Source organism: Symphodus melops (assembly GCF_947650265.1).
Source record: "Symphodus melops genome assembly, chromosome: 19".
Classification (NCBI taxonomy): domain Eukaryota; kingdom Metazoa; phylum Chordata; class Actinopteri; order Labriformes; family Labridae; genus Symphodus; species Symphodus melops.
In genome coordinates, this window is record NC_136709.1 from 8,652,868 (window position 1) to 8,676,844 (window position 23,977).

The window sequence follows — 23,977 nt, forward strand, 5'->3', positions numbered from 1 at the left end:
ACGATCAGCTGCTTTTCCACACACGTGCACTCCAAACAACCTCCCACTCAAATCTGCCACAGTTGCTTCTTCACATCCGCCACAAACCGTTTGTTTTCTTTGTGCAAGACATGAAATAAACAGATGTTTCATAAATCCAGGATGTCGGGCAAAGCAACAGACTCTGTCACTATAATGATATATTTTTTTATTAATGCTATGTGTAATTGGACATATTCCCATTATCAGTGAATGAGTTTAAAATGACGTCCTGTGAAGCAGGAAGCAGCTTCATCGCATGCTTAATGACTGCACAGGTTGAACATTTGGTCCCGTGATAAATGTCCCCACTCCTTATATGTCCAGTCCTGCTGCTTTCAGATGATCAAATTTGACTTCAGGGGGCTCCAATTGGAAAAAGTCAGCCGCTGTGTGCACGAAGGAAAACATCAATTGCCTCACACAAGCGACTTTCCAAACCTTACTGTTGATTTCTCCCCGCTCTGATGTAGCGCTGAATGAGTCAAACATCTGCCAGACGACCAGCAGGAAGACACTGAATACTCCAGGAACACGTTTATGCAGTTGAGTAGCCGGGCTTATATCGGACTGAGCAGCTCTCTCTCTTCCAGGACGAGAGCCTCAAAAAAGGCAAAGACCCTGAGGAAGGACTCTTCCTGATCCATGTTTTTGTCTTGAGATATTCTAGTTGAAGGCATTTCGACTGATTGTGTGGTGCGAGTGTTTTCATATTCCTTTTCTCCACGCCTCCACCTGAAGAAGATTTAGTTTGAGGAGACGCTCGCTGTTGGGCCTGCAGCCGTCTGCTTCATCTGTTTCTGGTGTCAGTTCTTGCTTCATCTCGTTAATCCTCAGATGCGCTCGTAGCCAAAAAGTCATCATGCATCAGCCCACGCGACAGCCAAAACATTTTTCTCTTGACCTCCTGTGATCTGACTTGCAACGCCCAAAAAGCAACCTTTCACCTTTCTCCACTCAACATGAACCGAGCGATCCTACCCGAGCTCGAACTTTCAAATCGGACGAGATGTTTAAGATTGAAAGCTGCTGAGGTGAGGATTAACTTGAGCCCAGAGGCTCGCACGAGTTGCTGATGTGCCTCGACCAACGACGGCCCTGCGCGAACTTTGACCCTATCTGCCGTCATCCGTCATCATCCATCACGCCTTTTAGAGACAGAGATGCCTTTGTCTGCGTGTGGACAGACCAGCCTCAGCTGGGTCGTCTCACTTTGAGGTCGGTGTCATTTTGTAGCGGTCTAAATTGAAGATTAGACTGCATGTTTGTTAGCTGGAGGAAACGGTGATAACCTGAAAACATGCACAAAATCAGAGCCAGTTCAGCTGTCCGAAAATCATCAGAATAAAAAAAAAAATACTTGTCCTTTTCTTTTTAGAGTTGTAAAACATTTCAAGATATCTCAAATCCATTCTCGAGTCATGACACACAGATCTTCACCTCACTAACATGTCGTAGGAGTGATCGTCACAGAAAACTGTGTAAACTTTGTAAACTGGTCTCAGATGAGGATACTGCATGTTTAATAGAGAGATGTAGCTCCATTGTGTAACTCCAGTTCCCATTGGAAGGGCCAGCCCAGTGTGTGTGTGTGTGTGTGTGTGTGTGTGTATATACAGTCTTTGTTGTTGCCCTGTGAAGTCATGCATTAGAACATAGCTTAGCAGTAGCCGAGTGGAGCTTTCTCCTCTCTTTTTTTTCCTTCTAATTACAGCACAGCCTGCTCTGACCAGAGACCATTGTGCCCGGGCGCTGTGAATTCCCACAATGGAGCTGCTCAACGGGAGAACAATGAGTCAAATTCCTGACCGTTCCCTGCAGGTTGGAAGGGCTTGCCTGACAAATAAAGACAGCAGCGTTACAGTGGCTCTGCTATTCTACACCCAGGAGCTTTCCCACTGGCCCTCTCACTGGGGATAGTGTGTGTGTGTGTGTGTGTGTGTGTGTTCCTGTTTATGTGTTACAGTGTGGCTTATCTCCCACTGGGAGCACAGGGAGGGGTTGGTGGAGGTGAAGAGGAGGGAGCTTGTTTGGTTCTTTTCTGTAGGAGGTGAAAGACTGTTCACTCGTTTCTGGTGAAATCAAACCCCTGAGAACAAAAAAAGTTGGCAACCACAAGCTGCATTCAAACTTTTGTCGGTCACCATTGATCAACATTTTCCTAAACTTTTTTTATTTATTTATTTTTTTAAGATGTCATATTCAAACTTGCCTGCTGTTCCCATGACCTTTTCAACACACAACCAGAAATGGGTCCTGAGCTCTCTTGTACTTGGCAACATCAAACAAAATCTGTTTTTTTGTTTTTTTTTCCGCTTCTATGTGGATAGGCTGAGTTTATGACAAGAATAGCTCAGCCATTTGCAAAGCGGAGGGGGGGGGAAGCTTCTGTTGTTTAGGTTGCCAAAAATGTGTGCTTACACAGCCTTTAAGTAGGCTGCCGAGCTCGTCGGCCTCCAACTGGGTCTGGTTCCACTTGTTGCATCCGGGCTGGACGATCGGGGGGTTCTTGCGTTCCCAGCTGTCCAAAAAATATGCCTGTGTGTATGAGCGTGCGTCGATACACTGACAACATTGTGTTGATAACCTGTCCTACGTATATTCAGTGTGTAGTGAGGGGAGAGATGGTGGGTGGTAAGTAAGACCCCACATGAAACAGCAGGTGACATTCAGACTGGCATTTGCTGTGTGCCTACTGTTCAGTCTGTTTGTTGACAGATTACATTCAGATAACCGCTCAGACCGTGTTTTTGTGATGTGATAAGTTTTTTTATTACATTACCTACAAAAATGCATTGATGTTTGAATTGCATACTGTGTACAAGAAGCATGAACAGATTTCATCAGGTCACCTCGAACAGCTTTGGCTCAGATGTGAGATAAAAACAAATTTCTAGGGAGTACGTTTTTTTTTTTCCTTTTTGAGCGTAACAAGGAACACAACACAAGCTGATTCAACGATGAGCTTTTCATTGTTTACACAAGTGATTCCCAACTCATGGGTAGAGATCAGACCCCCAAAAGTGGGCTTACATGTTCCGCTACATGTGGGACTCACGGTAACACCTGGTGGCTCGGGGTCTGAGGACGTTTAGTCGAGTGCTTCCCAGAGGGCCGTAAAACTCCAAAGCGTTTCATCGTGCACGGCTTTTGAAAAGCCTTCACGCCGCCGTCCCCCTTGTGCCGCCTCCTCCTCCGCTCAATTCACAGTAACCTGACACTCCATCTCCTTTTACTGCTTACTCTCGCTTTAATGAGAATTGATAGTCCCACACACCCCGGCAGCCATTGATTGAGGCCTAGTAAATGTTTTATAAGCTCCACTGTAAGAGAAGCCCCCCCCGCCCGCCCGGTCTCGAGGTGTCAACAGTTGGGTACCTTCATCTTAGGACCCCTGATTTCTCTCTAAGTGGGACTTCTGTGGCTTAGTTAGTGGAGTAGGTTGTCTCCTAACCGGAAGGTTGGGGGTTTGATCCCCAGCTACATGTTCCACTTTACTCAAAGTTTCTCCTGCTGCTTCGTTGGCCACGTGTGAATGTGGATGAATGGGATTAGTTTCTCCTCTGGTCCCTTTTACACAGTAGCCCCTGCCATCAGTGTGTGAATGTGTAGGTGTGACTTGTGTAAAAGCACTTTGAGTCCTCAGAAGACTAGAAAAAAAGTACTGTGGAAAGCCCTTTACAACTGCTTGTATGTCTCTGCTCTGTCTTTGATTCATAAAGCAGCAACAACACATGTCAGAGCAGATCAGGATGCATGTTGACCTGTCTTCAGTGTGTGGGGAGAAAAAAAACCCACTGAAGGTGAATGCAGTGTAGAGAAGAGACTGTGCTGTTCATTGATCAGTTGACAGATTCGCTCCCACATTTCTTGGTTGGAAGATGTTGATTGAGCGGAGCTAAAAAAGCGCAACAAAAGCTTGAGCGAGTTTACTAACAGAACCACACGTTTCCCCTGGTGCCCTTTCTTCTTCTGGACGATGAGGAGAGTGGCACCGTTCCACAGGAAATGCCTTTTTAACCCAGCAGGAAGGGAAACTTTCCTCCTCCTTTATCTTTGTTTTCATCTGATTGTATTTAGCGATCCGCCTGCTGTTTGTGGCTGGCTTGTTTTTTTTTCCCCCCTGTTTTGGGTGAAGGCCACACGAGTCCCCTTTTTAAAGTCTTACAATGTGGAGTGGATTTGTCGGCAGACTGTCGGCCAGTCAAGGGTTAAAGGGTTGAAGCCATGCCTGGGAATGAATGTGCTGAGGAATGAGAACAATCTAATCAGGCTAACTGGACCTGACTCGTGTGGAGGCTAATGGTTAACAAGTTCTGATAGAGTTTCTTTTTGATCCAGTGGAGATGAATCGAGCTCCCACTCATATTTTCTTATGGATTAAAAAGTGAACGTTGATGCTTTGATGGAACTTGAAGGAAGTCCTCTATTGGTAGGGTGAGCCACGGAGCGACACACACAGAGCACATGTGAAAGATCGTTTCTGCGCTAGAGGCACATTAACACAGCAACAGTATAATAACAGTATATTTTTTGACCTCAAAAATATGTATAAAGTATTCAATGAAGGATGAAACCATGGTCATGAGAGATTTACGCTGAAAGGAAAGTATTGTGAAGATCCTAAAATGTAGCATCAGTGTGTCAGCTGCATTTAATTACTACAATAAATGACTAAATAAAATGATATAGTGGTTTTTAGGCTATTGTATCTTTGGGGGGTAGACTGGGGGTCCCCCGCTTCTGGCCCTGTTATTTTAGGGGTCAGAGGTTGAAAAGTTTGGGAAGCCCTGCATCACAGGGTTTGATTACATACAGTAGGTCACCAGACAAGTAAAGCATCAGGTCCGAATAGAAACGGAGAAGGCTTTCTTCTTCTGTCTTTAAGTACATATTGGCTGCTTACACTGCTGTAAAAAAAAAGCAGCAGTGTAAGCAGCCAATCTTTAGCTGCCACTGGAAGAAGCATGCTGTATAATAGCATAGTTCAAGAGCACACTGCACCTGCTGTAAAAAGATTTCCCATTGTGTAAAGCCTGGCTGACATTTGTCCTGCTCATCAGGTGTTTTTTGTTTTTTTCCTTTCCACGCTACAGATCTAAAATCTGTAGCGTGTGACTTCATGTATTTGTTTCTAAACAAACATAAGTAGCAGAATGTACACTCCTATTGATTGCACTCATGCATTGTAAAAATAAAACAATGTTTTTAGAGTAAAAAAAAAAGTAAGCAGCTTGAGTGGTTAAATCTATCCATCTAATAGCTGAAAGGAAACGTGTTCATGATTGACACAGGATCAACTTCTTCTCCCCATGCACACAGACATGCAGAGCCAGAGTATCACAGAGGCAGAGAGATACGAGGGGCCATTCACAAAGAGGACTTAGTGAGCACGGCACACACCCAGTGGCTCGTCACTGATATGGGGAGAGAGAGAGAGTCTTTGAGAAAACGCAGGGCGCAGGGCCACGCATCTGCAGCTGCCCCGTTTCTGTGAGGTCTTTGATGGCGCTCACTTCTACACCCATCGCTAAACAGCCACACACAAAGGCTTGTTCTTCTCTGTGTCGTATATCTGTACTTCTTGAAACTTGACAGGCACGTTACATGTATTTGCGAGGGAAGAAGAAGTTCTAAAATAGATTAACAGAAGCACACACAGTACACTCACGTGAGTTATGTTTAGATGTACTTCAAAGCCCAAAGCAATCGAATAGAGTAACGGTCCATCAAATGAGTGTTTGGTGCTTTGAATTGTAATAAGGGGGGGACGTCCCTAAAACCGCCGACACCCACTTAGACACATACTCACAAATATAGCCCTCTATTGTTTAACCTGTCCAACGGACTTAAAGGTCTCAACCGTCTCCCTGTTTATGGTGTGTTTGTAGAGCAAAGAGAGCAGTCACACCTGTTCTTTATCTGCACTGTACACACACACACACACACACACACACACACACACACACACACACACACACACACACACACACACACACACACACACACACACACACACACACACAGTCTAACAGGATACACACAAAAAGAAATAATATCTGGGGTTTTGTGTTCATGCCATATTCATATCGTGTTTGAACATTAAAACTTACGAGTCCCTTTTTTTCTCTTTTGCGTTTGACTTGTGTGTCCAGGATTGGACGACAGCCTGCAGCAGTATGTGAACAACTTCGAGCGGGAGAAGATCAGCGGCGAGCAGCTACTGAAGATCACGCACCAAGACCTGGAGGAGCTCGGCGTCGCCAGGATTGGACATCAGGAACTGGTGCTGGAGGCTGTCGATCTACTGTGTGCTCTGGTCGGTAGATCCTTGCTGTGTTGGGTTTTTATGAGGCATGTCTCCATACAGTGCCATACAGTGTTGTATGGAATAATCTGTAAAAAAAAAACAAAAACAAAAAAAAGTTTTAACAAAACTGAAGCTTTCTTTTGGTCATTTTGCCCCCCTACAAAGGATCATTTCTTACAGAGCAGAGTGCGGTGCTGAAGCATCACGGCACGTGAGGAAGCCTCAGGGCATGAGGGAGTAGATGTGTCCCTCAAATCAGGAGAAATCAGCCTGAGAGGCCTTGGGCTTGCTTTGGCAGTTTAAAATAGTTTGACATAAGGGGCAGTTGGTGGTTATCGTGTAGCTACGACAAATAGTTTGATCTGTCTGATGGATCAGAGGAAAGCTAGCTCTTTATACACAACGTTCAGAAAAGGTCAAACTGGATTTGTCTTTTTAGTTTCTATTCTCTAAAAGCTGGAAGTGTCGGCTCCTTCCCGTTGTTAAAATCTGTCCCGCTTAGCCGTCTTGGTACAGTTTCAATCGATTGAGAGCAGACCAGCTGAGCCTCTCTCTCCATCATCTCAGCTCCAAGACGATCAGCCAACCAAAATGTCTCTTCCTTCACCTCGTGAGCACGAGAGAACGATGAAATCCCTCCATGCTCCAGCTGAAGGAGACGCAGCTTTCCAGGCAGATGGGATCTATTTGGAGTTTTATCACTTCCTGTGCCATAAAGAAGCCCAGATTGTGGTCCCTGCGTTTTGATCAGCGTCAGCGTTTCAGACTTCATACATCTCTTTGAGAAGTGTTTTACAGTAATCGTGTTAGAGCTTGGTTATTTTTGTCTTTTTTTTTTTTTTTTTTTTTACAATCTTCAGGCTGCATCGTGCATTTGTTTTGTTAGTGATCTGCTAGCTCAGCGCAGTAAAGCCACTATATACCGTGTATGTTTTTCTAACTCTATGAATGGAGCAGACGCATGATGAAGTTAGCTTTGATCTTCCAACATCGCTCATAATTTTCATTATCTGCCCATTTTGTATGTTTGTGAGTCACAATGATTAATCTGTTTAAGCTTCAACCTGGAAACTGTGCAGGGATGTCTTTGATTTTTAAAAAAAAAAAAAAAAAAAAAAAAGGTTGAAGCAGAATGTTCTACATTTACTCCTCATAGGATATGTACCACAGAGTACATCCTGTGGTTCATCACCTTTCTTTTACCACCACAGTAATCAGGTCCAGATTTTCGTTCACCCCAGAACCTCGACATCAAGGCAGTGAACTCTCGAGGACTTCTCCTGTTGAGCAGCTTCATAAATTTGGCCTCCAAAGTGCTTTCTCAGCATGGTTCTGTTTTTTTTTTTTTTTTTTTTTTTAAGTGAACCCCTTTTCCTGCATGAACACTTTGTTCTTCCCTAAAACAGGCTGTGATACTCTTTGTGTGCGCACTGTAAAGTCTAGATTAGTACGACTCTGTAGTCAGAAATGAATATTTGGCATGTTGTATATAAGCGGACTGAGTTTGCATCCTGCTTTTCTAGAATTCTGACTACTCAAAGTGCTTATACTCTGCAGGTCACACCTACACATTCACACACGGAGGCAGAAAAGTCCCCACCAGTAATAACTAAACCAATTCACTCACATTCATGTGCCACCGTAGACGAAGCGGGAGCAACGTGGGGTTAAGTGTCTTGCTGAAGGACACATCGGACATTTGGCTGTAGGAGCTGGGGATCGAACGCCCGACCGTCCTGCTGAAAGATAACCGACTCTCCATGAGCCACAGCCCTCTCTCTCTGTGTCATTTAGGCCCAGGAGTTCTTGGATTTTACAGTAGCAACCATTCTCCTCTGTCTGAAGCAGTCCAGCCAAATGCTTATTGTCTGTCAGAGGCTTCCTTATAAAGAATGAGACTGTGGTGTTCAGCAGGCCCCGTGGGAGGAAGTGAGGCCCCCCCCTTCAATTAGCTTTGACTGAGCCAAGGTCACAGCTACCAACAGGAACACAGGCCACCAGCACCCAGAACCCCCCCCCCCCCCACACACACACACACACACACACACACACACACACAAGCTCTCACACCCCTCCCCTCCTTACCCTTTTTTTGTTTACTGTCAGGTCAGACGCTTCCTGTGCACACGTACTGATGATTTCTCCCCGATAATTGCAGCGTTTTGATTTCACAGAGCTGTCGTCGGTTCAAAGCTCAATCAGAATGTATGAAAGCCTGACATAAACTCCCACAGTCCTGCAGGAAACATACTCTCCTTCACCCGAACCTATCAAGAGCCAAAAACCGTCTGGGGACAACACGGGAACATTTCAATTAATTTTATTGGACTTCTCTCAGACCTGATGTCTTCTGCAGAGTCAAAGTTGAAACCCAACTCTTCTCTGGTTTTTCGAAGACCCAAGTGACCCACTCAAAAATCAGCACCACATGATATTCACACACATAAACACACACACACACACACACTGTATGCAGCTGCTATAGAACATACAGCATATGATGGATGGTCCGGCCTCGTTGTGAGCCAAAGAGATGCTGAAAATGTATTCAACTTAACCTCAGATGGCACATTAAAGGGACTGATACACACACAGTCACACACCCTATATCTACCCTACAGGCATATGTATCTTTTATAGCCAAGTTGGACCCATGTAATGCCTGTGGCGAGGACAGGAAGTGCTTTGTTGTGATAGCCGCTCTCCATTTCTCCCCAGGACGCTGATACCAGAGTTTAGTCCCCTCGCCGAGCCCCAGCTCGAGCTTACACATCTTGATTCTAGATTATCTGAAGGTCTATAAAAAGCCACCGAAAGCAAGAAGATTTGGCTCCCAACCGCTGTTATGAGAATGAAAAATTGCGTTGGACTGGAACCACAGGTTTTGGCCTTCAGACGTGACTCTGAGCTCAGCTGCAGTGCGGGACAGAGGCTCTCTGGACATCTGCGAGCCAGTTCGAGCTGCTGTGAATGCGTGATTCGCCCGCTAATGAAAAAGCCAGGCGAGACGTGTGATCTGCAAAGTGCTCGCACTGCTTTCAAGTTCCACTTTCACTGTGTGAGCGACTGAAGGAGAAGCGGAACCGTGAAGTGGTTCATTTCTTTTCTTTTTTTTTTTTTTTTGTTCTGTATATTGTCTGACTCTTTAAACATGACAAAAGAGATGTAAACGATCCATTTCATGTCAAGTGTACCGCGAGTGCAGCTTCCTTCAGGTAATTCCGCGACACTGAAACAAGTGGAATTACACTTTGGAGAGAGGCAGTGGAATAAAAGCAGACGCTAACCACTTGCAGATTTCCTTCGCAGTGTCCCAAACACGTGCTGCTTTACTCCTTGAAAAGCATATTTAGCAACTGGTCCGTCACACGTGCAGCAACACTACTGGCAGCGATGCAACACCATGTCCATGGATATTTACTGGAGAAGGAGCCAGGCTTCTCTTTCTCTGTTTACCTTTTATACCAACACATTATTCAATCAAAACATGGCACAAACGCTGAAAACAGCCCTCGGTCAGGCAGTCCTGCTCAGTCTCAGACACTCATATTACCAGCCAAGGAAGAAAAAAAACCGCATGCGTAGTGTTGGTGCTCTGCAGACTGCAGCGGTTAAGTGCACAGCTGGTCTGTAGTGTGTACTTGGTGACCCTTTGAGACACAACGCTCAACTGCTTTGTGCACATCAATAACTTATAAATCTGAGGAATGCAAAAGCAGGAAACTGTCCCGGGCTAAAGAATGCAGACTTTGCTCCGCTTGAATCGGAGTCAGGTGATGGCATGCGCGTGCACACCCTTCCTGCACACGCTGGGACACAAACATGGAGACGGGGCTGGGAAATGTCATGCCCAAGCCATCCTCACAGAGAAGTGCACTCCAGTCGTATCCGTCAAAGAAACGATTGCACTCTCATTGTGCAGGAATCAACATGTTTCCCCTCCCCTGTTTAAAGTGCCTCCCATGTCTAGACTATGCAGCAGGGTTGGTTGCTTTGATCTCAAGTTGTTCTCTTTTTCATTTTGGTTCCACCTTGATACAATGGGGTTTTAAATTCTCTTTTTCAGAACTATGGTGTAGAGACAGACAACTTGAAGAATCTCGTTGTGAGGATGAGAGCTGCCACCAACAGTCTGCACACGGCCACATCCGAGCGCAGGAACAGCCCCGCGTACGACGACGGCGGGCCCTCACGAAAGCCTCCCAACGACTTCCTTACGTCTGTGGTGGAGCTGATCGGTGCTGCAAAAAGCCTCCTGGCTTGGCTTGACAGGTAACGACAATCACATCGCTTCCTTTTTTTTATTTTTTATACAAGTGCACTCGGATCTGTTGAGTCGTTTTGAACATATCCGCGCTCCTGGCAGAAGAAAAGCAGGTCATCGGGGTCGCTTTGCGAAGTCCACCGTGCTCTTCCAAACGACATGCTCCAAATCACACCACATCATGAAAGCAGGACATGTTAAGCAGGTTGTCTGGATTATGTGTAAGCTCGCTGAAATTAATCTGTCTGCAGGCTTGGCTAGAGCTTTTAAAATGACATCATGATTTAAAATGTAGCTTAAATGGTGATATGCACAAACAGCCTTTTCTGATTTATTTAGTCAAAAAATTGTTTGAAAAGTAAATAAAGTTTACATTACATTTGCAGATGTAACACAGTAATATATATTTTTTACAAAGACATTTACAGACTGTTTTGTGTTCCATTTATTCTGATATTGTATTTTGTTTTGTTGTCATAATAAAGATCAGTCTGAACATTATACTGGACATGTTCAAACAGAAAATAAATCTTCAGACAGTCTGAACACAATAGTTTTAATAAATAAATAGTCTTTTTTTCCCCTTTTTTTTTAAGTTGGATACCATGAATGGTCTTCTGATTTTCAAACAATAAGATATAGATGATGAATCCTTTTCTATGTAACTGCTCTCCACCAGACTTTAGTCAGTGCTGCCTCCTCTCAGCCTGATGCTCTGTGGACGTGATTTGAGAAGGGGATTTTTTTTTTTCACAGATAAACAGCTGAGACATTTTATTGAAATGTGTTTATGGGTTAAGAGGAGCATTTTAAATGACCTTTTGTTTAACAATTTCACTTTAATAATCTTTTAAGTTTACATGAATACCAAACAGACCATTTCAAATATAACTGAATATAGTTAAATTTGTCCGTGGCCAAGCCCTGTGTATAATATGACACAGTTGAACCTCCTGCTGTGTAAAAGTCAGTATCTAATGTTTCTGGTTAAATGATATCAATTGTTAGAAAAGCTTTTATCTTCATGTGCTGTGTGTGTGTGTGTGTGTGAGACTCTGCTGCTCTGTTGCCCACTGCTGCCTCTAATCTTCTCCTTTTCCTTCTTTGTCTGCTCGCAGGACGCCTCTTACAGGGATCAGTGACTTCACCGCCACCAAGAACAAGATCATTCAGCTGTGCCTGGAGCTCACCACCACAGTTCAACAGGTCTGCACGCCAGTTAGCTCCACAGCACACGTGTGCCTCGCCTCTGGCAAACCTCCACACACACACACGCACACATACATACACATTCAATAGCTTTTTTTCCACTGAGTACAACCCAACCTGGGGGCACAGACATTGAGTATAAAGTGCAGAAGGAGAGAGTTATGGGAAATGTGGTCTGGCAGCCATGACATAACCCTGAAGCCAGCAGTTGGAGCACATTATTGCAAATACTGATGTTTTCCTTGAGGTTTTTTTTTTTCTCCCTTCAGCCTAATGAGGAGACCCCCTTTCGTGCAGGGACCTTTAATGGTAAACGCTGCTTTTGTGTTTCTAGTTTCATAAAACCCACTGGCGCTCTGTTAAAGGTGGCTGCCAACATTCCGCATGCTGCTGTACTCCCTCAGCCATGTGGTTCCTGTTTTTGCCTCTCTAAGACGCTCGCAGCAGGACACACTTCCTGCGTTAAGGTTTAATGCAAGGATGAGGAGGAGGGCCATGAGACTTCAAGATAGACGGTTGAATGTGCACCCTTTTTTTCTTTTCTTTTTTTACAACTTTTCTTTTGACTGAGAGTTGCTCTTGCGTTGCATCAGGACACGGAAGGGTGTCAGTTTCATACAACCGATGGTAAATGGTCATAAACGTGCAAAACTGAGGCAGCAGCTGAGCGGCCTTTACCTCGTTATCATAGGCGGAAGCTCGTGTCGTTTGTTCTCCAGATTCTTTGACTGAAACATTTTACTCTGCCAGTGAAAGTGGACACTGAGACTGCAGGTGTCATGTTTTTTTTTTTTAAAAAGGTTATTGCATCAAAATAAATGTCTTTCCCAGAGTGCCTGTTTCACCACCAGTGTCTGGGATTTCAGCACCTCTCATGATTTACTGTGGGTGTCTTGGTCATGGTCATCTGGCAGAAGTGGGGGTGTAGATTTCCCACAGTGCCATGTGAAGTGGAGAGGCTTTGGTGGAGAAAAAAAAAAAAAAAGAAACCTCCTGAAAGGTGCTGAAAGAGTCTTTAAAGGCTGCAGCCATTACGTTCCCTCGAATGACTTAAGCAGAGAACACTTTCACCGATGCAACTGCTTAATTCCAACTCGTCCCATAACTTAAGTATCTTCTAAATTTGCACAACATCAAATTGTGATACTCGTAGTAACACGCAGGCCAGAGTAGGAGCCCCTCCTTAATAAAGCAGGTTGCACAGCAGTCTGCCACAGTGATTAGTTTTATGACGGGGGAGGATGGCGGAGGTTCGCCCGCTCGCTCATGAACTTCAGCCAAGAATTAGAGCTTTTCAGATCACACAATTTATATTGTGTGTGTGTGTGTGTGTGTGTGTGTGTGTGTGTGTGTGTGTGTGTGTGTGTGTGTGTGTGTGTGTGTGTGTGTGTGTGTGTGTGTGTGTGTGTGTGTGTGTGTGTGTGTGTGTGTGTGTGTGTGTGTGTGTGTGTGTGTGTGTGTGTGTGTGTGTGTGTGTGTACAAAAGGGCCGCAGCCATAAAACTGTGAACGCATCGCCCATCGCTGCATGGAGGGTGTGGAGGTCATTCGCTTTCAACAAACACATTTTATGTCTTTTTTTTAGATATACGGTTTATTTCCTTTTCATTTCAGCACAGATTCCATTATGTAGGCCAAACACTGAACTCCACAGTTTTCCGCATGACATGTTAATACCTCATGAAAAACAGGGAGTCACAAGAACATGTCTCGTACTTTTTAGTCCAAAGACTTAATGTCACTCCAGTGGAAGTGCTGCTACCCTTCAGGTTTCTGCACTGTGCCAGCACTCCCCTCTCTCTCTCTCTCTCTCTCTCTCTCTCTCTCTCTCTCTCTCTCTCTCTCTCTGCCACTTCATTGGTCGACCATGCAAATCCGCTCTGATGGCAGATCAAAGGCTCAGAGAGCAGCACACACACAGAGTCATCTGATCCACACAGTTTGTGGGATCAAGTCCATAATGTGAGGGATCAGTACACCCAGGTCCCTCAACTTCTCCCAGCGCAAACTTCCTTTTTTTTTTTTGATTTCCTGTCTTACTTTGTTCCATGAGCGTTTCCAAGCCGTGTTTGCAGCATAAAATGTTTGGTTTCACGACCTCTCTAAACGTTGAAGTTTGTATTTTTAGCTCAGCCATCTTGGCTCTGTTTGCTGTGCAGTCATCTAAACAAGCGACAGCCTCTGACAGAAATATGCAGTTGCACGTTTATGCAAGCATAGCCACATTCTTTGTAAAAAACCTCCCTACAGTCTCAACTGGCCTGAGAGAATGAATGTATAGGAACAAAGTTTTGGGATTAATAGAAGTCGTATGACACCAATATTTTTTTCCCCTTACTTATTGTTTACACTGGCTTTTTATTTCTCCCCCCCAAAAAATGGAAACGTGGCAAAGTCACGTTTCTGACTTCACTAAAAAAAAAAAGGCTCTGAAGCCTGATTTCAGCGAGCGTAGGATCCCTTCTTCTCTCGGCTGTAGACGGTCATGCAAATCTGGTCTGTGCAAACAAACCAACACTATGTCAAGCACAGTGCATTTTGAAAAACACACGCTCCCCTTTAGCCCAGTGGAATGTGCAAGCCATGGAAATATGGAAGAAAAAAAAAACAACAACTTGCTCGACCCCCATTGGCTGTGTGCACAATGGCTTTACAAAGAGTAACAGAGCTTTCTTTGTACGTGGCACTTGCCTCTTCATGTCTCTAATACTGTGAGGACCCAAACACTATTTTTCTCTTTATTTAGCACTGACAAAAGGTTTGTGAACCTCCTCATGAAATAGGAGACATGTTCAGTACGGGGATTGATTTTCTGTGCTCTTACGTTTTGACAGAAGCATTTCACCTGCGTTTTTTGATGAATGAGTTGCCTTGGGGGCATTACGAGCAAACAGCCATTCTATAAACAAGCGGAGCCCCCCCCACTCCCCCCCCCCCCCCACTTAACCACAGGCCCTTTCACCACCAACAGCACAGTTGTTGCAGGAGGCTGTTGCCTCAGCTGTGTTTAGCCCAGCTGCAGTCTATGAGTGCGGTGTTGGGAGACTTGGAAGTGAACGCTGCTCAGTCTCCCGGCTGACTTTGCAGATTCTATCAGCGGTTCATCCTCCAGACGACCAGGGTCACAGCTACTGTGTCCTCCCACGAGCCCACCCACTTTCAACAACGGGAAGCAGTGATGCAGGAAAACCCGACCCATTATTTGGATGAGGGGCTTTCTGAACACCATTACGCTTTCTTTTACCCTATTGTTCCGCACCATGTCATCTGCACATTCTCACTATATGTGTGTTAGTGTGGCATTTACGTTCCAATACAGTTTACTGAACCACAGAGAACATTATGCACTTACAGCTTCCCCAGAAGTTAGGCAGAGAGGTAATTTGAATCTAAAGCTGTTTATTTGTGGCTTTTTTTTTTCTTTTCTTTTTTTTTTCTCAGTTCTATATCTGGAATGCTGATTATATCTTATTTACGTCAACCCTGTACTTTTTTTTGCGTTTCTAGTCACTGAAAAAGCCTCTTCCTCTTCCCGGTTCTTTACTGCTCAGAAGCCTAATCTGTCCTCACTTCTTCTTCTACATTAGGACTGCAGTGTTTACGAGATGGAAGAGAAGATCCTGGAAGTGGTAAGTTCTTCACATTGTTCCACGTAATGTATGCTAAATGAGTCCCGAGGGGTTTCTCTATTGGAGGAACAGGTCTGCTGGTTGTTTAGGTAAATGCCTTTTTAAATAGCGACTGTGTGACACTCGGCAAGGTCAGTTTTTCTGAGTGAATGGAGCAGACGGGTCCGTAGGCTCTAATACCCCCCCCACCCCCTACCCCCATCAATCAGTGTTTCCTGTTGCTGACGCTCTGCAGACTCTTTGAGCTAACACTGAGCCTCCTCGAGCGCTCTGTCTCTCCTCAAACACATCCTGAAGTCCAGTCCACATTAGAGCAGAGCAATCTGTGTCTAGCTCTTTGTTTCATGCACATGTTTAAAATCGTTGTGCGTTCAACCAATAGGCACGCCGCAGAACAATTTCCCTTCATACATTTTTTTAATTCTCCTACAACAAGCAGAGTGGTGGACAAGACTTTTTCAGTCATGATCATGCACTGGTTCAGTCATGATCATGCACTGGTTCAGTCATGATCATGCACTGGTTCATCCAGTTAAAGCCGAACAATGGTCTCCCCTAGCTCACTAAGCTTTACATATACTGCACACATGTACATAGGGAGTACAACAAACTGAGTTTTAGGTCACAGTAGCAGTGTCCCTGTACATATCTCAGATGGTCCTTATGAATAATACTATTATTAGAGGATCTTGCGCAACAATTGAAATCGCTTTCAGAAGTTTGTTGGAGCTAAATGTTCCTTCAGTAATGTATTGTTGCATTCCATTGTGTTTTTTCCTCTGCAGTCAAAGATTTTAAACAGCATCTGTGATCAGACTGTGAGAACCACCTCCGACCCTCTGATGAGCCAGTCGGCCTGCTTGGACGAAGTCCAGCTGACCAATATCAAACCAGGAGAGGGGCTGGTAAGGAATGCTGGGAACTTGGTTTTTTTTTTAATTCCCTCTTTTTCTCTCTTCTTCTTCTTCCTTTTTTTTTTTTTTTATAAATCAGTCCACAACCCGATGGCTGCCTCACAGTTCAAGGCTAGGGATCCATGCAATGTGTGCCAACTTGTGACCCTAAGATCTCTGTCATACATTCCTCCCCTGCTAGGAGTATTGTACTCAGACCATTAATAATGTGTTTTTTCTTCCTTAGGGAATGTACATCAAGTCTACCTATGATGGGTTACATGTCATCACAGGAACCACAGAACATGTGAGTATAGCAATAAAATAACCACAAGACTAAACTCCGCCCCCTTCCCCATGCGTCAGTAACTTCAGTTATAAAGGAAATGAGAACGGCTGGTTGTGGTCATTTCAAATAGTTAGCTATTTGCAATGCTGATCATGTGTTTGATTTCAGCAGTTATTATTATGTAATTTCTTATAAAAAAACTTTTGAATGTTTTTTTTTTTTTTTCTAATTTACTGAGGAGTTTTTTTGCATCAAAGTTGTCGAAACAACACGCTTCGTCTAGTTTAAAAAAACCCACAAATCTTCCTCCTCCTCGACTGGAGGGCACACCGAAGTATCTGCAGGAGGGAGGAATTGCTCATCTGTAATGGGAATTGTTTGTTTGCAGTATCCAGTTAACAGCCTCCACAAAACAGAAGTCCTACCTTTCCCGACACTTCGACAAACAGCCGGTGACTAATACACCAGCATCACTGCCACGGTCGTGTCCTCGCCTCCGGTCCTTAATTGTGAATCAGGACTTGAATCATCACCGATAGTGACGAGTTAATCCTGTTCGACATCCGTGTGACACAAAAAACAATTAAAGTGATATTCATACACGCAGAGGGTGCTCGTGTTTTCTCACGATTTGAACTTGGACTGCTTTTCGTTTTCAACTGATGTTTCCTTTTGAGTGGAGAATTTCAAAAGCTAGAAATCAGAATGGAATGGCAGTATGGTTTCTGTTTAACACAAGTGGTTGATCCGGCTTTTATCTCTGTTTGTTCTGTAGTCACCTGCAGACCTGACCAGGAAGATCCACGCTGGCGACGAGGTGATCCAGGTTAACCAGCAGACAGTGGTACGAATAAGTCTATACACCGAATCATTCATGATGGCAATAAAAGTACATGCTATACATATTAATGCACTGTCAATGGTGTGTTTTCTCATCATGTTAAACAGGTGGGCTGGCAGCTGAAAAACCTGGTTGTCAAACTGAGGGAGGACCCGAAAGGCGTGGTTCTGCTTCTGAAGAAGAGGCCCTCGGGCACCACAGGTTTCACCCCCGCCCCTCTCAAGAACATGCGCTGGAAGCCCCCAGTGTCACAGGTACACATTCACCTGCACGCAAGCTGCCACACATCCTCCTTAATTACCAAAGATCAACAACAGCCCGTGAGTCTAGTCACTGTCAAACAATTATCAGCTTTTTAGGGAGTTGGTTCCAAAGCTGCGTGTTCAGACAAGTGTCAAAAAGCCACCATGAAAGTGCTGCTCGGCTGAACTGATAAACAACGTGTTCCTTTACGGGCAACATCTGAGACAAATAACATCCACTGACGTCATTCAGTTTGAGAGACGACGCTGCCGGCCTGTTTCCCTGCTGCCTGCTTAGATTGCATTATGTTTATTAGAAGCAAAGTGACCAGATGCTGCAATAGACAAGCAACAAAGGGACTTGAATGAATTCATTGTTTGTATTTTTGTATTTTATTATTTGTTGTTTTTTTTTTAAAGAGGAAACACCCTAAATGACTAATGTTCAAAGAGAGGTCAGGGTTCGATGATATACATTGTGCTAATAAGGTTATTCCACTGTAATCCAATTAGGTATTCTCCCTCACGTGAACACATTAGGCCTAACTTCACTTTAACCACGTCTCCCCACCTGAGTCCCCTTTAACAGAGCGGCAGACAAGTGAGCCCTGTGTAAACCAAGACGAGCGAGTGTCAGCCTCTGGTATTGTCTTATCACGCGTGTTTTATAGCATGAGAAGGCAAGATGAGACGATATCAGAGTCGAGTGGGCTTTTTTTTTTTCTAAAACAACAAAGCCTCCCTCTGCACAATGTCAGTATGTCCAACAGCCTCTTGTTTTAACAAGTCGTAAGAGGTATCAGCGTGAGACATCTCAGTTTATCTTTGATGATAAGGCTCCAGAGGCCAAAACAGACACAAATCACACACCCTGATTCAGGAAGGAATGACACAGGCTTTGTAACACAGTATCATTTGTACTCATGGGAGAAATGTAGAGAAGGAAAGAAAGGGAAGGATTCACGAGATCGGAAAATCCAATGTAGTTTTTCATCAATAGATCACGTTTTACTGCACTATATCATCAGGCATGTTATTTATGTTTGATTAGACTGGCAGTGTTACATTTCAGTGAAGGGCACAATGTTGTTGAGTTTTAGGAAACCTAACTGTGGTGAGTCTATAAGTACATGTTTAAAGAGCTATTCTGAACCTCACAATATTTCCGTACCTCGAACGAGACAGTTTATTCACAGAGAGACACACAAGTACTTAAACGTCTCACCACTTGTGGTAAACTCTCCCCTCCCCCCAGTTAGCAGCAAGTCATATTTAGTCATATTTTTGGAGAGAAATACTTGTATGAGAGTAATTATTGAGGGTAAACGTAAGGTGAACTGTTTATTAAAATGTATAATGCCGTGGTGTTTTTCAGAACAATTCGTCCCTGATCAGAGCGCAGTCACCCTGCAGCTCAGCTAACGGATCAACCAAAAAGGAGAAGCCTGCGATCGTGGACTTATACATCCCGCCTCCTCCTCCAATGCCTTACACTCCACGGTGAGCTGTCTCATTTCACCTGCCAAGCTTCTGTGTATCGAGTTTATTCAACCCACCTAAAGTCCTAAAAGTCTGATCACAGCTAACGCATGAAATAACTTCATATTCGTCGTGTGATCCACTCACCTGTAGTCCACCTTTGCCAAATATCCTCTTTAATGATGGAGGAGTCGCCTCACCTTCCTCCCATCCTAGTGCATTTTCTGTTCTGCATTTCGCCGGCCCACTTACCTCCCACCCGGTCCTACCATAGACCTTACGCAACAGCTGTTTCATCCTCCACCTCCAGAAGGATGACAGAACATCTTCACATCGATTTTAAAAGCCAGACACTCCATTTTCTCGATAGTTTTGTAGCTGAGAGTCTTCTATGTTTCACTTGAAATCACACACGATACAGCACAAGCATACAAATCAATCTTGTTGTGGCACACTGCCCTAAACGGTCAAGTATGGAAACTAATGAGTGATGAAGATTTTTTTTTTTTTTTTTCTCCAAGCAGAGAGGAAAGAACCAACTCCTTCTCCAGCATTAGTAAAAGACCAAAGGGCTCTGAGTCACCCAACTCCTTCCTGGACCAGGAGAGCAGAAGGCGCTGCACCATCGCGGATTATCACAAGCTGAGCGTCGGCTGTCCCATCGAGGCCAACGTGATTCAGCCCAGAATGAGGGAGCACAAGTCCTCTCGTGGTCAGTGTTTTCTCATCCCGGCAATCAGCCCGCCAAAGGAAATAGAATAAAAATCATCTTCAAATAGTGAAGCTAATACATTATTATTATTATCTTTATTTTTATTTTTTTTTAACTCTCATCTCTAGGGAAGCCTCGGCCTCTTTCCATGCCAGTGGACACCTGTGTTGGAATTGTAGATCCCTATGCTAAGCCCTGGGCACAGGGAAGGAAAGGTATGAACGAGCATTCTTTCACTCTCAGGTGAAACTCCTGTCTCATGTTTATCTCTCAGTGAGAACGGATTACATCTTCATGGGTCGACAATGGTGCAATTCATACAAATGAGAAACAAAAAACACTCACGTAATATCTCATTGAAAGGATTTGACTTGGTGCTGATCATGTTCACATGACTCAAGTATGAGTCATAGGACAGAGGTTAATCTTACCACAATGTCAACGTCACAAGATTTTTCTGCATGTTTATGAAATAGTTTCAAACCACTTTTTTTTTTTTTTTTTTTTTAAAGCTGTTCTTATACTTCTCATTGTCCCTCTTCTTTAGGTGAAGACCTCCTGTACAGATACCTGAGCAATGAGAGGATCCCCACCATCGCAGAGGAGGTCCCCTCAGTGTCCCCGCCCTACAGGCCAGCTGGCGAACGCCAACTGGTCAGAGTCGACCACATCAGGGGCAGCCGCTACTACTCCAACTCAGACCTGCACAACAGCGCCACGATCCCCTACCAGGAGGACTTGAGAAAGGCTCCTGTGGCCCCTGTCTCCAAGCGCGCAACAGCAGAGCGCTCCCTACTGGTCAGTTGGATCACGCGGCTTAAGCTATTGACTCACTGATGATGCGCTTCCTGTTCGGGCTTCCTGTTCCTGTCTTGTGTCCTTCCTCAGTGCCTTTTTTTTTTTTCAACGTCCAGCTGTTTTTTTTGGGCCTTTCTCACATTTCTCTCCCCCCCCCAACCTCCATTCTTCCTTGGTGTTACTACTACTACCAACTACTACTCCTCAACCAAACTTGCTTTTGTAGTGCTCACTACAGTGTGTCATCATCCATTTAACACTGCCTACAACCCACCTCATCCCTGACTACAAGAACCATCTCTGCCTCAAGAGGATACACGTTGGCCTTGTGTGCTGTTTAAGGACTCTGTAAATATTAAGTTATGTTGTGTTTCAGTCGAATGCTCTCTGGTACTTTAATTTCAAACTGAAGGAAAGTTATCAATTCAGATATTTGCTTTCTTTGCTTTTCTTTGCATTTTTTTTTTAAGTTAAAAAGGAACAACCAAGCGAAACAAAGGGCATACTGCTTTGACTGTACATTAGTTCCATTTCCCTTTACCAAAGGTTGCCTCCTGTAAGCTATGCATCTCCTGCAGAAAGAGTTTTATAGTCGCTCAACGAGACAATGCTGCATTGGTAGGTTGGTTTGTTTATATTTGATCACTCGTAAATACATGTGCTGGTTTTAAGGCTACGCACTCAGGTCAGTAAACTTTTATATCCTGTTTAGTCGACTCTTTAATTACCTACTTAAATGGCCTATACATACATCAAGTTGACAGTAATGCATGTTCTATTTAAGCCAGTGATAGAAACAAATCCTCGAAGACACACAGGTCAAACAGCCTTTAAATAGTCGAGGTTGTCGAACAGATCACGAGGGACAGAATGACAGTATTATTTAAGTAAATGAGGAAGTAGTGTCTGATGTTGCTTTACCTGCCTTTTGTAAGTTTTCAATAGTGTTTTATTAAAAAGTTGGGTTTACTTCAGTGATACCTTGTGCTGTCTTCATTTGACTGTTGGTTGTTGAATACTGTGTACCACAGCATGCTGGGCGTTTTCTTTTTCTGAACCTACATCTCTACACCATGTTGTTCTACAATCCTCAAAAGTAAATATTTTTTCACACCAAAGTGTCAGCGGAGGGTTGCTTTAGTCGTTATTAACTTCCACTGTTGAGCCTGCTGGCTTTCTAACCCGCTTTGACCTGTGAGGTGAACACGGCCTCTTGTTTTTGAAGCATGCGGTGAAACAGGATAGCCAATGTCAACTTACCTTCTCTCTGCGTCTCAGGTGTTGATGCTTATGTAACTACTTTGACTCTTTGATGGTTTTTAAATTCCAGCTGGGGAACCATATGGTCAAAGCAGGTTTTTCCATCAGGAGCTCTTATTCCTGCACATATGTTGCTGTTTAAACATTTAAACGGGAGGCTAGGATTACTTTGCCTGATGGCTTCTGCCATTTTTTTTTATTGATTTTTGAAGAAGAGTTTTCCTGGGGATGATTATCAGCTCGCATCATGGAACTGAAGATCTTTGAAGAATGACCCACCTCTCACCTCTTTGCCCTTTTCCTTCACTTCTCTGTGCATGACTTAGAATGGAGATGGGCCTCCTTTCTTATCTCTCCTGCTCTTTTTTTCTCTTTGTCTTGCTCTGCCCCAGCTTGCCAAACTGTTGTCGCCTGCGGTCCTTACTAATTTGCACTCTCTGGAACCTGAGGTCTTCTTAAATACAACCTGCTCTTAGTTTAACCCACTGCAAAGTTTGCTAACAACTAACATGTCATGTCTGCACATCACAAATGGTTGGATGAAAATAATAGTCTGAATTATTGGTAAATTCATCACAAATCACATCAGTCCTTTTTTCCTGTTCTGGGGATGAGCTCCATTTGGCCACAACAAGCAATGTTTCACATCAGCAGAATATCAAATTAATTAAATGTTACTGTAAGACGAGGTGCTGCAGGTTTACACTGAGTGTTCCAAATGCACCTCATCAAGTTTTGCATTGTGTAATTCTACAAACAGAAATGAATCAGTCGAGCATCGGTGATGTTATCGAATCTACCTGAGGCTTTCAAAACAACCATTTCATAATAGCTGATTCCATCTCAGGCATGTTAACACATGAATCTTTATGTATCACAGGGACCTGACTGGCACTCTAGCAGTGACTTCCTCAACCGGTGAGTTCCTTTTCCTCTCACACATATCCACAGATACAGTGCTACACAGTCTGCGGGGTCAGAAAGAGACACAGAAGACCATGGTGTGTATACACTTCAGACAGGAAGTGACAGTGCACCGGCTGTGGATTAAAAAAAAAAAAAAAAAAAAAAGTTTATCACTGGGTGGGCTTTTTTTATGATCAGGGAAAATATGCCCTGGATATGGAGGCTGAAATACAGAGAGTCAGACAAACAGATGGTGACAGCTGAGGGATAGAAAACAAGAGCTGTGTGTAATGGTACAGAAATCTTTTTATAGAGTTTGAAGTAATTGTGAGTTGTGTCTGTGGATAACAAAAACTGTAACAACGTGGTTGGAAGAGGGTGATTCCCTCCTGCACAGATTAAGTAAAAGTAGAACAGCTCTGACTTAGACTGATAATAAAAACTCAACATCAAAGACTCCTGATCACATGTTCAAATCTTTGTTCATTGGCATGCACTGTATGTAAGTCCTTAAGTTTGGAAGAAAAAAAAAAAACTAAGACATCCCAGCTTCATTAACCTCCTGAATATAATGTAGGATATTTTTTTGGAACAGTACACACAAGTCTATCAAGTTTCAAAGTCCAACAAATTAAGAGCTGAGGAGGGTCGATAAGTTTCTGTAATTTTGAGACACTGCTGTCTCCCAGGACTTCTAGCATCCAAGTGTTTGAATGTTGCCCACACACCAGTGTATATTCTCTGCCATCCACCCCCAAGACACCTTCACATGCTGAAGCATCTGTTGAAATGTCACTGTTATGACAAATCCTGATTCTTTTTGCGCTTCCAACTAATAAAAAAAGACACTTCCCACTGCGAAAATATGACTACATCCGAGGATTGCTTTTCCTCCAGCTCGTCATCCGTGGCCTCGGCGTCTCCTCTGGTCTCGGATTCGGTGCCCGAGGAGGTGTGACTCCCCACATTAACACCGGGATCGATGACTAAACGCCTCACACGAAAGGCACAGACCCTCGGTGGCAGTTCTATTATAAGAAGCGCACACAAACACCCTGCATCCGGTTGGTTGCACGCTCAATCAAAACTCATTACTCACATTTAGTGTACACAGAGAGAGGCTGTCGT

At 44.0% G+C, this 23,977-nt stretch overlaps 1 protein-coding gene across 1 annotated transcript in view; it reads left to right on the forward strand.

The window, feature by feature from the left end:
* Window positions 1-23,977, forward strand: part of LOC306840032 (connector enhancer of kinase suppressor of ras 3-like) — a 45,186-nt gene that overhangs the window by 8,810 nt on the left and 12,399 nt on the right. Inside the window, exons 2-14 of the mRNA XM_079369043.1 lie at window positions 6,174-6,337; window positions 10,395-10,600; window positions 11,711-11,798; window positions 15,388-15,429; window positions 16,215-16,334; window positions 16,570-16,629; window positions 17,387-17,455; window positions 17,560-17,706; window positions 19,070-19,194; window positions 19,698-19,885; window positions 20,014-20,100; window positions 20,433-20,683; window positions 22,824-22,861. Coding sequence (XP_079225169.1) covers window positions 6,174-6,337; window positions 10,395-10,600; window positions 11,711-11,798; window positions 15,388-15,429; window positions 16,215-16,334; window positions 16,570-16,629; window positions 17,387-17,455; window positions 17,560-17,706; window positions 19,070-19,194; window positions 19,698-19,885; window positions 20,014-20,100; window positions 20,433-20,683; window positions 22,824-22,861 — 1,585 coding nt within the window. The remainder of the gene's footprint in view (window positions 1-6,173; window positions 6,338-10,394; window positions 10,601-11,710; window positions 11,799-15,387; window positions 15,430-16,214; window positions 16,335-16,569; window positions 16,630-17,386; window positions 17,456-17,559; window positions 17,707-19,069; window positions 19,195-19,697; window positions 19,886-20,013; window positions 20,101-20,432; window positions 20,684-22,823; window positions 22,862-23,977) is intronic.